The 17,843-nt window shown below is 50.2% G+C and overlaps 1 protein-coding gene across 9 annotated transcripts in view; it reads left to right on the top strand.

Moving 5' to 3' along the window:
• RNF144A (ring finger protein 144A) overlaps nt 1-17,843 on the top strand; it is a 115,327-nt gene that overhangs the window by 85,918 nt on the left and 11,566 nt on the right. For 6 of the 9 annotated variants that reach the window (XM_082427595.1, XM_082427590.1, XM_082427588.1 and 3 more), the window contains 4 exons: nt 3,262-3,366; nt 3,503-3,563; nt 9,313-9,520; nt 12,857-13,007. In XM_082427595.1, the coding sequence (XP_082283721.1) occupies nt 3,262-3,366; nt 3,503-3,563; nt 9,313-9,520; nt 12,857-13,007 (525 nt within the window). Of the gene's footprint in view, nt 1-3,261; nt 3,367-3,502; nt 3,564-9,312; nt 9,521-12,856; nt 13,008-13,253 lie in introns of all 9 variants that reach the window. The other 3 variants (XM_082427596.1, XM_082427592.1, XM_082427593.1) reach the window with 2 other exon arrangements.

Raw genomic sequence — 17,843 nt, 5'->3', positions numbered from 1 at the left:
AGACATCTATCACCCAGATAGACACACAGCAGGTAACAGCGGTCCCTCTTACTTAGCTGGTCTGTGTGTTGGGAATTGTGCCAGGTGCTTTTACATAGTTTCTTTCTTACCGTTGCAAAAGCCCAGCAAGATGGGCATCTGTATTCTGTAGTCAAGGGAGCTGTGGCCCAAACTCATCACATAACCGGCCCGCGGCTCTGCCTGGAAGGGCAGGGATTCCAGGTGGCTCTGTAGCTCTGAAGCCTGTCGTGTTTCTCCTCCTCAGCCTGCCCCCAGCCCCACACAGGACATTCACTTTCCAGTCGCCTCCCACTGTGAACAGACCTTGCTGTGGGGGTTCAGCGCACCACCAAACCATGGTGCCGTCTTCCTGAAGAGGTGCAGGCCTGATGGAGGCTCCGCGTGACCCCCTCCCTCCTCCTCTGACCCTCCCTCGTTCTGGGAAGCTCCTGTGTTGGTTTTGATGAGTTTACCTCTGAAACCTCTGCCATCTTAGGCCTCAGAGGGAGTGCCAGGATCAGGCTCATCCCTACTCGGTTCTCTGGAGCTCTCTTCATCATCATTGCATTGGTGAAACATAGATGATCTGGGAAAAACCTAAGTTCAGGGCCCGCGTGGTCACAGGGAGCTTGGACAGGACAGAGGGATACAGGGCCCTTGGGTCGTAGGCACCAAGGCTGCAATTGACACGTGGAGTCTTAACGTTCTGTTCAGTGCTCTTGAGAGAGGCTGTAGGAGATGGGTCTTTTCGAGGATTACCTTGGTTTCTATTTTTTAAAGAAATTGCCATCTTTAGAGTCTTTAGTGAATGAAATATTCTGGTTTGCTAAAATGGTGAGAATTACCCATTTAGATCAATTGTCATTTATATATTGAGCATACACTCTTTTCCATGTCGTCTTCTAGACTCTTTCTCTTTTTGTGTTTTAATATAAATTTATTTATTTATTTACTTATTTACTTACTTATTTATTTATTTATTTTGGCTGTGTTGGGTCTTCGTTGCTCCATGCGGGCTTTCTCTAGTTGCGGTGAGCGGGGGTTACTCTTCATTGCGGTGGTTTCTCTTTGTTGCGGAGCACAGGCTCTAGGCACATGGGCTCAGTAGTTGTGGCACGTGGGCTCAATAGTTGTGGCTCGCAGGCTCAGTAGTTGTGGCTGGCAGGCTCAGTAGTTGTGGCTCGCGGGCTCTAGAGCGCAGGCTCAGTAGTTGTGGTGCTCGGGCTTAGTTGCTCCGCGGCATGTGGGGTCTTCCGGGACCAGGGCTCGAACCCGTGTCCCCTGCATTGACAGGTGGACTCCTAACCACTGAGTCACCAGGGAAGTCCTCGACTTCTTTCTCTTGCACAATATTCTTTCGACTCCACCATGAGGTAGGCTGAACCACCCTAAAATGCAGGTCCAGAAAATGAGGCTGGTAGAGAGGCAGACTTGTTCAAAGCACAGAACCAGTGGAAACTGCAGCTGGATCTGATTTTAGGACCATCCGTTCCTAGTAACCATGCATTCTTATAATGAAATGGATTAGACATTTTGGGGGGGGAGGAAGAGGCTTAGGAAACAGCTTATGTGCTTTTCTTTTTTTTTGTTTTTGAATTTTAATTTTAATTTATTTATTTTTTTATACAGCAGGTTCTTATTAGTCATCAATTTTATACACATCAGTGTATACGTGTCAATCCCAATCGCCCAATACATCCCATCACCACACCCACTGCCGCTTCCCCCCCTTGGTGCCCATACATTTGTTCTCTACATCTGTGTCTCGATTTCTGCCTCGCGTACTGGTTCACCTGTACCTTTTTTTTAGGTTCCACATATATGCATTAATATACGATATTTGTTTTTCTCTTTCTGACTTACTTCACTCTGTATGACACTTTCTAGATCCATCCACATCTCAACAAATGACCCAATTTCGTTCCTTTTTATGGCTGAGTAATATTCCATTGTATATATGTACCACATCTTCTTTATCCATTCATCTGTCGATGGGCATTTAGGTTGTTTCCACGTCCTGGCTATTGTAAATAGTGCTGCAGTGAACATTGTGTCACCTGACTCTTTTTGAATTATGGTTTTCTCAGGGTGCATGCCCAGTAGTGGGGTTGCTGGGTCATATGGTAGTTCTATTTTTCGTTTTTTAAGGAGCCTCCATACTGTTCTCCATAGTGGCTGTATCAATTTACATTCCCACCAACAGTTTATGTGCTTTTCTTGATGAATCACTATGACACGTAATAGTGTCATTATAATAGTGTAGTGGTGGTGGAATTATGAGCCCCGGTATTACACTGGGCTGTGACTGAAAGGAGGTTCGAGATTCTGGTGAGATACTGTGCTTTGCTTCCCTTCACTGAAAGGTCCGGTTTCCCATGCTCTTTGAGTTCTGATGTAAGCGCTTCAATGTTTGTCTCAGTCACATTTGGTAGTGAGCTTGCAACTAGGGAAGGTCATGACCTTTCTTCTACTTGTTGTTTACGAAGTGCTTTTTAAGGGAGTATTGGATTTCTATGACTAGCAGACAGTGAAGCAAGAGTAAACCGGCATTGGGAAAGGCCTCCTCACTTTGGTATGAACTTTGCTTTGTGTCCCTCACTGATTTTTCTGAACTTACTTCAGATGTCCAGCCAGACTGCCAAGTAGGGGAAGGTGGTAGCAAGTAACTGCCCAGTAAGTAAGGGGTCACTGAAGGAGGATGGGCAGCCATTCTGGGTTCTCGGTGTGGGGTGCAGGGGTGATTTAGAGGCAGGCGAGGCTGGGTTGGAATCTGGGCTCTGCCCTTGCTGTCTGGGTAAGCTGGCAGTTCCTTCTTTGGTCACTCAGTGTTCACACCTGAACGATGACATGGTCACACCTTTCCTGCGAGCATGTTCTAAGGAGCACATGAAACAATGGAGTATAGGGCACTGAAGATGGTGCCTGACGTCTGATGTGTGTCTGAGGGACACGGCTTCCCTGCATCCCTCGATGCCTCTGCTTCTGCCCTGGGCTCACTGGCACGGTGTTTGCCGAGGTCGGGCCCAGGGCTCCAGCCCGCATCCCTAGTCCTGGTGCACAAGAGGTACCCCGCAAATATTTGTTGAGTGAATACAACCCCTAATTTGGTCGTTGCTATGGCTACACGGCAAATATACAAAAAACCGTATTGGAACAATGTGTTTCATTTGTCCTTTTGTTTTTTTTTTTTAATGCCTCACTGCTCCTTCAGCCTTAAGGAAGTAAAGATGTTTACAGATATTTCTGGTTTTTTTTTTTCAGTGCCTGAAACAGTATGTGGAACTCTTGATCAAGGAAGGATTAGAAACTGCAATTAGCTGCCCTGATGCTGCCTGCCCCAAACAGGGCCACCTACAGGAGAACGAGGCATGTTCAACTGGGGAAACTGGGGTGCACGAGCGTGGGCTCCTCAGCGATGGGGGGTCATGGGCTCTGTCTAGGCTGACCTGGCATTGTAGTCTAGCCCTCAGATTGTTTTACTCCTTTTTCTTTTTTCCCTTAGATTGAGTGTATGGTTGCAGCTGAAATCATGCAAAGATACAAAAAGCTACAGTTTGAAAGAGGTAGGTGCCCCCGTGTCTTAGCCAGTTATGATTCCTGTGACAGAATCCGGGTAACTCGAGGGAGTGCTTTTGGTGATTGTGATTATATATCATTTGGCTACAGCAGAAGTGAAAGCATTGATGTAAAGTAGACTTGTAAAGTTCGGCTGTCATTTGAATTCTCTGCAGAGCTCACAGTTGGAAGGCCTCTGCTGGGGATCTAGTTAGGAACAGGAAAGATTCGTGAAACACAGCTTGCTTCTAGGGGTTTGGGATTTTGGGGGCAGTTTAAAGAGACCCTCGTGGGGCATTGTTCTCCAGCCAGGTTAAGGCCTAACAGTCTGAGAACTAATTCTTAGACCTCCGGAGAATTTAAAAGATACAAAGGCCTGGAAGCAAGTCTCGAGGTCAGGCAGGGTGGAATCGTGGCCCTCAGCATCCCGACCGCACGCATGTCCATCGCCTTGACAGGCTGCCTCGTGCACGCCGGGACCAGTGGGTGCTGAGTCCTTGGTTCACCAAGTCTCCCAACAGCCCGACAAGGTTGTCTGTTAACCTGACACCCACAGAGGCTAACTGACGCGCCCTGATTTCCATCTCTGGTGGGGAGTGGGGTGGGGTGTGGACCAGGTCCCCCGCAGTGCCCTGCCCAGCCCTGCTGGCTGGAGCCGGGCCGCTCTGGAGTTCAGACACGCTGACCGTCCGGGATGGGTCTTTCTCTTTGCTGTCTGAAGTACGTCAGGATCATAACATGGTATTTTTTAAAGAGTCTGTGGATTCTGTTTGGCCTCGTTTTCATATATATTCTGGACCTTGGGCTCACCTGAAAAGGAGCAGAATAAGACGTGGGTAGAAGATGCTCTGTAGGTAAAACTTTATCGTGAAGATGCCGCATCGGATTGTAAAGTTTTCAGCTCGGTTTGTGAGCACTGAAGTTTGCTCCCCCCTCTTCCTGGAGTGGTTCCCAGTCCTTGCCTGGATCAGGCCTTTATGAGAGATGCGGCCCTGGGTGGCATGTTTACAGGAAAACACCATCAGGATGGGAATGGAATGCGGAATAGACTAGAGGAAAGTGTCCAGAGACTCTTAGTTTAGCTGAATGTGGAAAGTTTTCTTTTTCTTTTTTTTTTTTTTTAAAGAAATGCTAAAGATAGCTGCATTTCCTCTTGAGGCTCACTTCTCAAGAAAAAAAAAAAAAAAAAGGTAATGTGTGGCCAACCTAAAAAAAATCAAACAGGATTTTTCATGGCATTGAAATTTGTTTTCAAGAGTTTATTTATTTAAATGCCATATATTGTTTGGTTTGGGGCAGTTTGTAGCTTAAATATAATGCCATGTGATACAAACGTCAGTATGTGGAGCAATAAAATTAACTTGGATTTCTGAGACTTTGAGCGTCTTCTGAAAACATTTTCCAGTGGGAATCTTGACAGAAACTGGCAGTTATTTGGGTTACAAGAAAATGAACTTTCTATGACATTGAATTTAAAAACGCAGCTGGGTAAATATTCCTACATAATAATTTTAACTGTGTTATTTCTTCCGAACTTTAGCTTAGTCAAAGATTTTTTTTTTTTCCTTTGCATAATGAACCCAACTCGACTTAGGTTAAAAAAATATCTCTCAAACCCATCACTTTAAAACATTTTTCTAGCATTACGTTCAAAGCAGCAAAAAACACAAAAAGGACTCAGACTTAATAGGACCAGAGACCGGTCTGAATGAAATGTTAAAATGTTAGGGCTAATAAAATACAGCTATTGATTATAGCTGGTCACCGAGCAAATTCTGAGACAGGATCAGTGAGCAAGTTTCAACGTACTCTCTCCCTTTGAAATTCATTTTCAAGTGAGGATGGTGACTGGATTAAAACTGACAGTTGCCATGATTTTCTGACAACCTTTAGTTACTAAAAAGTCCTATGGTTAAAGTTTCAAACACTGTCTTCCTGTGAACTTTGCATGTCTCATCTTATATCAGAGCCTTGATTTCAATCTGAGTTTCCCCAGTCCTCCAGCCAGGTGCTTGGGAAGCAGGAAGCCAGGAGGGAGGCTGTGAGGTGCTTTCTGAGCACCTACTCTCCCGACTGGAAGACCCCCAAGGCTGGGAACAAACAAGCTTCCAGGGAAGGTCCATCGCCTTTGCCTGCATGCCCCACTGGACTACACACGAGCTCCTATTTGACCACCGACCATACCACACTGCAGGCGTTTGTTTATATATCCAGGGCAGTGAAAATGGACCAGTATGAGCGGGGATGCTGGGACCTTCACAGTGTGCTTCTCAAAGGACAGTTGTGTCTAAGAAAGAAAAACATCTTTATGTGGCACATATATACAATGGAATATTACTCAGCCCTAAAAAGAAATGAAATTGAGTTATTTGTAGTGAGGTGGGTGGACCTAGAGTCTGTCATACAGAGTGAAGTAAGTCAGAAAGAGAAAAACAAATACCGTATGCTAACACATATGTATGGAATCTAAAAAAAAAAAAAATGGTTCTGAAGAACTTAGGGACAGGACAGGAATAAAGACACAGACGTAGAGAATGGACTTGAGGACACGGGGAGGGGGAAGGGTAAGCTGGGACGAAGTGAGAGAGTGGCATGGACATATATACACTACCAAATGTAAAATAGATAGCTAGTGGGAAGCAGCCACATAGCACAGGGAGATCAGCTCGGTGCTTTGTGAACACCTAGAGGGGCGGGATAGGGAGGGTGGGAGGGAGACGCAAGAGGGAAGAGATATGGGGATATATGTATATGTATAGCTGATTCACTTTGTTATACAGCAGAAACTAACACACCATTGTAAATCAATTATACTCCAATAAAGTTGTTAAAAAAAAAAAAAAGGAAAGAAAAACATCTTTTAAAAGAGTCTTGGGCTTTTTGATAAGTAGAGCTATTAGGGACCTGCTTCATTAATCTATTATGAATATACCTTTGGGAGATGGGAGTTAAGATGAGTTTCTTCTAGTGTGCCAGAAAATACACTGCTTGACTTGTGTGAAAATATATACAAATATGTATATATATAAATATTAGATACAATATTTATAATAGTTATAATATATCATATGATATAATGTATCTAATGTATAGTATAAGATATACATGTAATACATAGATAGGTAGACAGACATAGATATGTATGTATATACACATCCTGGAAAGAAAACCTCTGCTGTTGCCCAGTGTGGATTTTCCTATTGATCGCGTCTCATCTTGTACATCCAGCTGGCAGAATCCAGCAGCGGGGTGATGATGTAGAATTTTAATAGAAGTCTGAGAGAGGAGCCCAGGCTGTGCCCACGGGGGCATGTGTGCCGGCAACACTGCGGAAGGGTGTTCTGAGCTAGCAGATCGATGGGGCAGAGTGTTTGCCCTCTACATCTCCCACAGGGAGTCTCTCCCATGGGGATGGGCGTAGCCATAAGGACACAGGTCGCACTGTTGAAGTCATTACCATGGAAACCCTAACTGGGTCTCCGCTGCTGTGCGCTGCAGGATATAATTGGGCCTTTCATGAAAAGCACCCCCCCCCGGCAGCCACGCGTGCCCTCCAAGAGGAGTGGACGGAAGATGGCGCTCGGCCGTGAGATGCAGGAAGAGGTTCTGCTGGTCCCCTCCTGAGGTCACAGCCTCCTCAGAGCAGAAGCGGGGAGCGGTGGGACCTGGAAGGGTCTAAACTGGACAGTGGTGTCCCTTTAGGGGCAACAGCACTCAACACCTTGTCAAGCTGGCAGGGAAAGAGACCCCGCTGAGGACGTACCTGCCCGTGTCCTGCTGTTGGCAGGCCGAGCGCCCACATCCCGCAGCACTGTCCTCGGGGGCCGGGCACATGGGGCCCCTGTGATGCAGGTGCCGCAAACCCTGGCTTACCCTCCACGCACACCAGCACTGGAGGCAGAGCTCTTAGAGAATTCCAGATGAGGGAGGGGGAGGGCCGCCGCTAAAAGGCACAGGACCCTGGGGCAGCGGCCTTTGGTGTGTCCCCCGCGTGCCCCAGGCCGCCTCTGCATCCCTCCCTCCGCCTTCCTCCTGCCTCCTCAGCCCAGGGGCCTGCAGGCCGCTGCCCCACACACGTGCGTTTTCCCACAAAACTACATCCTCGGATCGGACAGCCAGAGACAGTCTTAGAAAAGCCAATACTCTCAGCTCATCATGACAAGAGCTAATTTTACTCCTTCGCTCACTATTAGGCGCATCAGGAAGATTTTACCTTGTTATAAAGAAAAACAAAAAGTATCACATTTTCCTGAATGCCTGCATTCCTTTGTATTAGCAAGTCTTCTAAAGCTTCTGCCAGACCTACCAATTTGATACTTTTGTGCTGTTGATTAATTCACCTTTTAAAAAAAGTTAGATTCGATTAGGAGTCAGCCAACCATGGCCAGTGGGCCAAATTAGTACGGCCCCTGGCTTGGGGTTATAAATCAAGCTTTATTGGAACACTCATTTACGCATCAACACAGATGCCTTTGTGCTACCACAGCAGAGCTGAGTAGTTGGATGGAGACCTCATGGCCCTCAAAGACTGAAATACTTACTGTTAGCCCCTGGATTGGATGGTGAGATGGTTTTTAGTCCTGTTGTACCTGACAGGAGCTCATTCATGGCGGGGTGAATCCACATTTGATTGGGGAACATGGCAAACACACGGGTGGCCTGTTGAAGTGAGGCCCGGGCGCCTGCAGCTCATGACAGCCCCAGCCTGTTGGAGGTCCCAGTGCCTCCAAATCCTGTCTCTGATGTGGGTGAACCGACCCACCCCGGCCATCGCTGGTCACGTGGCCAAGAAGCCTGCAGGCGCCTTTCACTGCTTCCAAGTTCCCAGCACAATGCAGTCCCTTCCTTCTCAAGAGCGACCCTCCGTGGCTGACTTGGAGGCCTTTGAACACACCCTGGAATCCTCTGGCCTCCCTCGCGGCGTTTTGGCCTTGCGTCAGCATCCGTGTGGGTTCCTGCCCAGCTCTCCCTCCCGCTGGCCTGCATTGAGAGTCCAGTCACACTGGACAGAGGGTCCAAGGAACCAGTAACCAGGCTCACGTGAAGGACAGCTCGGGACCGTTACTTAAAGAAATGTGAGATATGAAAGCAGATGTGAAGGAATGGGAGTGTTGTGGTGTTCTGTCTTTCAAAATAAACCTCCTGACTAATTTCATCAAATCAGGCTTCTTAGCGACGTGGGCTCCACTTCAGAGGGAAAGCCTGCTGTTGAAGAGTGAATTCCGTACAGTCCTTAGCTCAGGGCTTAGATTTGAACTTGGGAGGGAGACAGTCATAAGTCAGAGGTCTGACCTTTGATGAGAAGAAGAATCAACCATCTCCCTTCCCTCTTTTCCTTCCATCCTTAACCAATATTTTGGGATGCCCGACACACACCCACCCCGGGCTAGGTTGTGAGGCTACGAGCCTGAAGGATGGGCCTGACTGCATGAAGCTATGTCCCAGGGCAGGCGGGCAGGGAGCAGGAGGTGGTCCCTGGACCACAAGGCTTCCAGGATGTAGGGGCTCCTGAGCCACGAGGACTCTGGGGGTAGTTGGGGATCTGCTGTCGCCCACGTGAGTGGAGTGGGAAGTGGGCAGTGGCCCGGGGGGAGGAGGAGGAGCCAGATGGGTCCCGGATCGTGAAGGGTATATTATGTCTGACCTTGATTTCCTTTTCTCCCTTAAATACGTGAAGTCCGTGTCCATCAGTCCGAAGCCCCGCCAGATCCTTGGTCCTGCAGAGTCTGACTTGCCCGTTTTTATTCCCTGTGCCAGAGGTGCTCCTGGACCCCTGTCGGACTTGGTGCCCGGCGTCCACCTGCCAGGCTGTGTGCCAGCTCCAGGAGATGGGGCTGCAGACCCCGCAGCTGGTGCAGTGCAAAGCCTGCGACACGGAATTCTGCTCCGCCTGCAAAGCCAGCTGGCACCCTGGCCAGGGCTGCCCGGAGACCATGCCCATCACCTTCCTTCCCGGGGAGACCAGGTACGCTTGGGGCACAGACTGCAGGCCGGGAGAAGGAATCAGCCTTCTCCCTCAATGTGCCTCTGGGGAGGACAGGCCTGCAGCCCGGTCAGTCTCCACGTACGCTCTTCTCTTGGGTCTCATTCAGACCTGGATTTGTTTATTCGTTTATTATTCATTTTTGAGAACTGATTATGTGCCTGGCACTGTGCCAGCCTCTGGAAATAGAAAGATGCATAAGAAACAGAGTACACTCTGCCCATCCAGAAAGGCAAACGTATGAACAGTCAGTTACTATGCAGGGTTTTAAGTCCTGTGATACCTGAAGTTTTTCCAAGACTCCATCGTGCTGAAGATGATCCAAAATGGGGGTGCAGGAGCAGGAACGAGAGGAGGGGGGGCAGTGGTTAGAAATACCAGAAGGTTCGCCAAATACAGGCTCCTGGTGCCTGAGGCCAAGGGGGCCACATGTGCCTGAAATGGGGGGCTTGGCAGGAAGGATGCGGTAAACCGCCGTAGCGGCTTTGCCCTCCCGTCCCCCGCCAGACCCTCAGCCTGGCTGGCCAGGTGGACACCACAGCGTCACTCTGTGTACCTTGAAATTTAGTAGGTTGAAGCATAGAAATTGATAGTATTCAGCTGTTTTGTCCTCCAGTATCTGCAGTGGCATCTGGCTCAATCAGATAGAGGTGGCCCAGCGCCTGTTGAGGCCACTTCCTGGTGGAGTAAATCTCACCATCCACCCGAATGTGTCACCAGCCTGTCTTCCTCTGTCCCCATCTGCTGCCCCCGCCCCTCTCCCCACAGCTCGACCTGCCCAGGGACCCTTGTGGTGACGCCGGACACACCCCTGTCGCCTGCCGCCTGCACCTCTGTGCTGTGCCTGGAATGTCCCTTCTCTGCCCTACTGCTTTCCCTGGGGACTCCTTGCCACCCTCGAGGACGTGGCTCATGTCCCCTCTTTTGTCAAGCTTCCCAGTTCCCAGGGCAGGGTTGGAGACCCATTCTCTGTGTCCCCCATGGAGATCGTTTGCATTGATGACAACACCAGCCTTGTTGGATGTTAGTTCATCTGTTTATGTGGCCAATCCCTCCACTAGGCTGAGCTCTCCTGTTTGTTTGGACGTTGTCACCCCAAATCTCGGCATACAGCAGGCGCTGAAACGCTAGAATGATCACTTAACTTAGGGTCTTGATCCTTCATAATTTTGCAAGAAGAGCCACACTGCATGTGTGACAGATTACACATAACTGGGAGAGCTGGATTTCCAGGCTGGGGAAGAAGCAGGTAGAGGGCAGGCGGGGCTGTGCCCTCGTGAAGCAGTCGGGTGACTGTTTAAGAGAAGGCCCCATTTAGTGAGTGAGGGGCTCCTCCCTTCCAAGAACCAGTGAAACCCGGAGTCAGGAAGAACCGGTGTCCTGCTCTTGGGAGGGATGGAGAAGGGGTCCATAAACCCTTCTTAAGGTGGAGGGTGGTGGGTGTTGGGAGCCTGACGACTTAGTATTTCATCATCTGTGGTGTTCTGGTCTCATGGAGGTCATTGCCCAAAGACCGCAATCATGTCACGATGGCACGACGTACGTGTATATTAAATCATCCGTGATATACCTTAGAAAGAACAAGAACAAACAAAATGAAAAAAAAAAAAAAATCAGGTTGTGCAACCTAAGAAACTGACGCAAGGGCAACTTGAATAAGAACTCACAAATCTCATTTTGTGAAAATATAAAAAACAAAGATTTTACCAAAAAAACCTGACTTTCTGGCTTATCCAGCCACATTTTATAACACGTGTTATGACAACCCTGCTTCATTGTAAATCACATTCTGTGCGGCCAGGCTGGTCTGCAGTTTGCTGTTAAATTAGAGATGAATTTGAGCTACAGTTGTATTATCTTTCAGTAATAGTATTACTAACAACTAGCATTTATTGAGTGATTACTATATACGTGCTGGGTTCTATGTGCTCGGCACAGAGAAACTCTTTACGTCTTCATCACCCGCTCTGAGACGGATGCAGTTTGCCTCATGTCTGCAGACGTGGAGACTGATAGTATGTACACAGCCCAGCTGGCTGGCTTGCACGTCTGTCTCCAGACCCCCTGACTACGAGGAGGTACTGCTTCTTTCCAGGGCGTCTTACCTGGTCACCTTGTACTAGTGAACGAAACAAGAACCTATTAAGCTGGAGCACATGCCCCACGGTGTAGGAGCCCCGAGCTTAGGAAAACCCTGAGACTGCAATTGTTTGGAAGCTCACTGATGCTCAGACAACCGTGTAAAGTGATGACATAATTAAGGCTGACATTCACTATGATGCTTGTGGAAGACCCTTCAGCCAGAATTTACTCAGGATGCCAGAATTTGCTCACTTGTAGTGAATTTATACTCATGAATGCATTAGGTTCTGAAAAGGCTGCTCATCCCAATGGGAAATCATTTTTCTCCTGGTGACACTGAGTAGCTGCAGTGAGTTCAAACAGTACGTGCCCCATAATCAGTGATAACTGCCCTTGACCGCTTCTTTTTCCAGATGATTCTGTATTTTTAGCTGTCTTTTAAGATGAATAGCATGGGATGGACATCGTTCTACAGTCAACCTAAAAAGATACCTGGGCTGTCTTTTTATTAACAGCATAGAATCATTGCTGCCATTTACTGGGCACTTCACACAGGCCTGCACTGCCCTGCGCCCTTCACACATGCATAACGCCATCTGTCACACTCACACTGGCCAGAAGGCTGGGCCTCAGAAAGGTTGCCACCCAGCCTGTGTGCAGAAGAGCTGCACTCGACCCCAGGCTTAAATGCGACCATGCTCACCCCTGCGGGCCTGCTCAGACCCCTCAGGAAAACAATTTTGTACAGACAAGCCAAGTAGATCTTAATAAGCGATTAGTGTGTGTGTGTGTGTGTGTGTGTGTGTGTGTGTGTGTGTGTGTGTTTTTAACTTTTTTTTTTTTTTTTCTGATCATGGCAAAGAGCATACCATGTGTTATCAACCCTTAGGAAAGCACACAACTATATGAATAGGGGCATAACATTTGACCGTACTCCCATTATTCAGAGGCCTCCATTCTCAGCCCTTTGCCCTATTTTCTTTGGGTCCTCTGTGTGCATCTAAATGTAGACATGTGCTGACCGTGCTCTTTTCCCTAAGTCAAACTGGCTGCTTCCCAGTTTTGCGGTGATTGTTTTCCAGAGTTCGAGTCTCTTTGGTTTCAACATATTTCATTTAACATAGGTGACCTCAGTCCCTCTAGTTGAGCTGGTGCATCCAGGGTTAACCTGTGCTGGCAGGTGTCTCCTGGCCCTCTGGCCCTCTGAGCACAGCCCTGATGCAGCTTCTCCCTCAGCAGCTCTGCTTTCCCGCTGGAGGAGGACGACGTGCCCATCAAACGCTGCCCCAAGTGCAAGGTCTACATCGAGCGGGACGAAGGGTGCGCACAGATGATGTGTAAGAACTGCAAGCACGCCTTCTGCTGGTACTGCCTCGAGTCCCTGGACGTGAGTACGCGGCGGGGGGCTTTGTGGGTCAGGCTGAAGCCGGAGGCGTGCGCCAGCCGCTTCACTGAAGTTACATGGTCAGGCGTTTTCTCTGTGCGTATTTATGGTAATATGAGCTCCCTGGATGCAGTGGTATCAAAAGATGGGAGTTTGTGCAGGAGCTCTGGGAGCGGAGGGTCAGCTCAGGTTGGGGTTCAGCCTGGGTGTTAAAGGGGTGGGTAGGATGTCAGCATCTCCCCACATCAGGGAGCTGAAACAACAGACGTTGATCTCTCCGTGCTGGATGCTGGACGTCTGAGATCAGTGCCGGCGTCATCAGGTTCTGGACCCTCTTCCTGGTGTACAGATGGCCGCCTTTGCTGTGGCCTCACCTGGCAGAGAGAGGAAGCTCTGCACTCTCTTCCTCTTCCTGTAAGGACATGAATCCCGTCACGGGGGCCACAGCCTCATGACCTCCTCTGAACCTAAACACCTCCCAGCAGCCCCACCTCCAAACACCATCACACTGCAGGTCAGGGCTTCAACACAGGAATTTGGGGGAATGCAAACAGTCTGTAGCAGGAGCCGTTCCTGGAATAGCAAGGATGATGGAGGCAGAGGACCGCGGATGCTGGGCGCGGGGCAGTTACTTTAGTGACGCTCGTGTCACCTGCAGGGCAGAAGAACATACAGACCCTCTGCTGCCTGGCAGAATGGAAATTTCTGGCCTCATACGGCCACCATCTCCCCAGTGTACCCTGCGCTGTCTCTGCTGTTTAGAATGATGTCTGAAGCATTACAAAGTCTTTAGGGCCTTCAGAGGCTTTATGTGTATAGTTTCTTTATATATCATATATATATAATTATATATATAGTCTATATATATAGTCACTATATATCATATATAGGCTATGTATAGTCTCCCTGTATTATATATAATATATATATATGTAATTTGCATTTTACTGTATTTCTTTTTTTTGAAAACTGATTATTAAATTATGTTACATTATCTAAAGTCTGGCCTGCAATTTGCAATTCCTTATTAACTTTTCCTAAAGGGGAAAGGAAATGAAATGCCAGTTTTACCTCATGTTATCAAATCTCCTGGTAGATTTTTTGGGGGAAGTATTAGAAATGGACAGACACAGACTTCCAGAGGGAGCATTGCTTCTGCTGTGACCTCCCCTGCTACCTTGACCTCCCCGTGGTCTGTCCCCTTTGAGCCCAAAGCTGTTCTCTCTCTGCTCTGGTCTCTGGAGAGACACCCTCTCTGTCCGTCTGTGTGTCCGTCTGACTTGGCTCTAAAGCACAGTCCCCGCCGGCCAGAGGCCCCGTTGTGTCCTGGCTCTGCCCGGACCGGGGACAGAGGTAGCACAGGGCAATTTCCTCCTTGAAAGTCAGCGTCCTCGGGGCCAAGGGTGGCCTGTTTTCCTCTGTAGATGACAAGCTGCTGAAAAGTGACCCTGTGGCCACAGAAAACAGACCCTGAGGGGCAGGGGGTCAGCTCTGCAGCGGTCAGTCAAGGACAGTAGCCGTGATTTAAGACAAGTGTGTGAACGTGTGTCTGGAAGCAGCAGAGCTTCTGAGACGGAGGAGGGGCTTACACGTCCCCCTTCCCTCCTCTCGGGAATTTTCCTCTCCGAGCACCGGCTCCTGTGCACGTACACCTCCCGGAGTTATCAGTCATCTTAGGGTGAGTCTTTCCATCCTCGTCCTTGCCGCTGCCCCCCGCCAGGCCCCGCCCTCACCTGTGAGGCCCAGGACCGCACTGCTTCTCTGATGCCCCTGCAGGCCCAACATTCACCGCTTACAGACAGAAGGGACCCGCTCGCCTTCTGTCGTTTTTGGAGGTGGTGGTCAATGGTCCCTATTTACGAAGTGATGCTTATGTGGGCTGAAGGTTAGGCTATCTGTGACTTGCGCTGCACACCTCTGTTGTTCCATACGGGCACTCTTTCTGTGAGTGGTGGAATGGTGGAATGATGATTTCCTGACTTTAGGAAGCAGTCCAGGAAGGTTAGCCGTCTTTCCCCAAAGCACCGACGGAGTGAGGAATGGACTCGGCATCCACTCTCTGGTCTTTCCGACCCTAAGGCCCAGCAGCTTGGGTACGACCAGTCCCTGTCGGCCAGGGTAGGGCAGGAAGCCTCAAACCTTCCGTGGTGGAGCTGCTCTGAGGAATTCATTGTTATCTGTGAGCATCTGGGCCACCGTGCTCTCCTTCGCCAGCACCATTGTTTCTGCTTCCACCCAGAAGCTTGATGAGGCTTCTCTGAACAATGTAAGGGAAACGTTCACTCTCACCACGCACCTAGGTTCCTGGCAGGCCCTGCGGTGGGTATGCCCAAGGGCTTCATCCAGGAACTTAAAGTCACGATGAAATCACTTGTATATTGTAAAAGCATCTTGGAGTGCTTTTGTTAGGGAGAAGGCTTTTGTTTTGCTCAGGAAGCGTGCCCTGAGTGTTGGCAACTCAACTCCGCATGGAGGCCTGGGCTGCCAGGATGTCGCTGGCAAAATCTGTGACCTTGAGGGGCTGGTGACCTCCTGACTGAGAAGCCCCTGGTAGCACCAGGTCCTAGGGAGCAGTGCTACAAGACAGCTGGTGTGGAATCCCCAGCAGCCCCTCCAGGGCGGGTCACTGGGTCTGGGGTGGGAGTGGGGTGTGGGCACAGCTATGGGGAGTTAGCTGACCGGGCAGAGGGCAGAGTGTGGGAGATGGGTCACCTCCAGAGGACAGGACGTGGCCAGGAAGGATGTGGGCTGTACGTGGTCTGTGTCTGGCCGAGGCGGGGGACGTGACCAGGGTCTCCGTGCCAAGCTAGAGCTGGACCTCTGGCACGGGGGCTAGTGCCCCCCGAGCACTGGTCGAACAGCAGCTTGATGAGGGCCACGTGGGGCATCTGTGACCTGGGCACCCCCCCCCCCGACCCGGAGTCAGGATCCGCGTTTCCCCAGGTGGCCCCGGTGACTGTAACGTCCAGCTGGGTTTGTCCAGCTTTGCCAGGCGAGAGTCCTGAAGACTTCTCAGCTGGGTGACGCAGCTCAGCTTGCGTTTCAGAAAACAAATCCAAAGGCTGTTAGGCATCTACAGAGCAAGACTGTGAGAGGCAGCCTGGGAAAATGAGGCTTAAAATGGGACGTTAACCTCCGTGGTGTGTGGGTGAAAGAAAACAGAATTAGGAGTTCAAGGAACAGAGAGTCTCCGTGGACAGAAGTCATGAGAAATGGCCCCAGAGAGGACAAGCTCCAGCTGGAAGAGGCGTGCATTCACCCGCGCCTGTGCTTGCTTGGACAGATGAGGGTCTAGGACGGGGGTGAGTCGGGGGTGGCAGTCTGGGCCCTCGCTACAATCCCCAGAAAGCCAGGATTTCCGGATGCTCCAGCGTGGGTTCAGGCTTCGCGAGGCCGACCTATGAAATCATCAGACTGGAGGCCGGCGGCTCTCAGGATGAGACGGGGGCTCCCTGGGAGGACCACCCAGCGGGGCCGCGAAGGGCCAAAGGACACCACCGCCACCGGCTCTGCCCGGCCCTCGGAGGAGTGACTTCCCGTCTCAGACACCCTGGGCCTTGTGCTTATTTCCCCTTTTCTCAAAAAGAAGCTCTGTTTACAGCCTCAGTTAAGTGAAAAAACAGCATCAGCCTCTCTTTTGTGCTGTTTACTGAGCTGGTTCTTTTATGGACAATAGGAGAGAAAATGGCACCTCCTGTACGTGGAGAAGCAGAGGGTTTTGTCCAGAAAACCCACTCCTGCACCTCGGTCACTGCTTGCTGAGGTTTGGGGGCCGAGCACCGAGCCGGGGACATGGTTACAGAGGCTGACATCAGTTCAGGGTCCCAGATCCAGGACCCTGATGGTCTGGTGAAGATTGTCAGGGGAAGGTGATTGGAGATGGAGGTGGGATGTGAGGACAGCTGGAGTTGGTAGGGTGGGCAGGACGTTCCCTCGAGCTCCCTCTCACTTCTAGACAGTCCGAGGAACTGTTAGGTGGAGGGCGGGTCTCCTCTTGAGAACTGAGAACATTTTCTTGGTCTGAGCTGAGAGGAGGCACTTTCAGGGCGAGGAGGATGGAGCAGACATAAAGGAAGTCATTTCATCCCGGAATAATCCTGCCAGGGTGGCGGGAAGATGCACAGGCAGAGACTCGTGGGGAGTAAAGCACAGCCAGGGCTGGGGGAGCCTCTGACCTACTTGTTCAGAAGGCCTGCATCAGCACGGAGTGCCTGAGCCCGGGGGGCGGGGAGCCGGGCTGGGGCAGAGACCGAAGCTGGAGCAGGGCTCCCTCTAGTGGCCCCTGAGCAGTCTGTCGGGGACGCGCCACAGAGGAGGGAGAGCCTGGGGACTCACGGGGACCTGGGGTGGCAGCAGCCCCCTCTGGGTGTACGTTCTTCCTCTGCTGTCGCCCTCGTTCTCTCACATCCCCAATTTGAACTTAAAAAAAGGAAACTGGGGGCTTCCCTGCTGGCGCAGTGGTTGAGAATCCGCCTGCCAATGCAGGGGACACGGGTTCCAGCCCCGGTCCGGGAAGATCCCACATGCCGCGGAGCAACTAAGCCCGTGCGCCACAACTACTGAGCCTGTGTGCCACAACTACTGAAACCCATGTGCCTAGAGCCAGCGTTCCGCAACAAGAGAAGCCACCACAATGAGAAGCCCGCGCACCGCAATGAAGAGTAGCCCCTGCTCGCCGCAACTAGAGAAAGCCCGTGCGCAGCAAAGAAGACCCAACTCAGCCAAAAATAAATAAATAAAATAAATAAATTTATTAAAAAAAAAAAGAAACTGGGACCAGGCAGGACTCATTCACTAAACAGAGAGGACTCTCCCACCCAGCCCTGTTCTTTCTCTTCC

The sequence above is a fragment of the Balaenoptera physalus genome, assembly GCF_965194825.1.
Source record: "Balaenoptera physalus genome assembly, chromosome: 15".
NCBI classification, from domain to species: Eukaryota; Metazoa; Chordata; class Mammalia; order Artiodactyla; family Balaenopteridae; genus Balaenoptera; species Balaenoptera physalus.
This window is presented reverse-complemented; position numbering and strand designations above follow the sequence as displayed.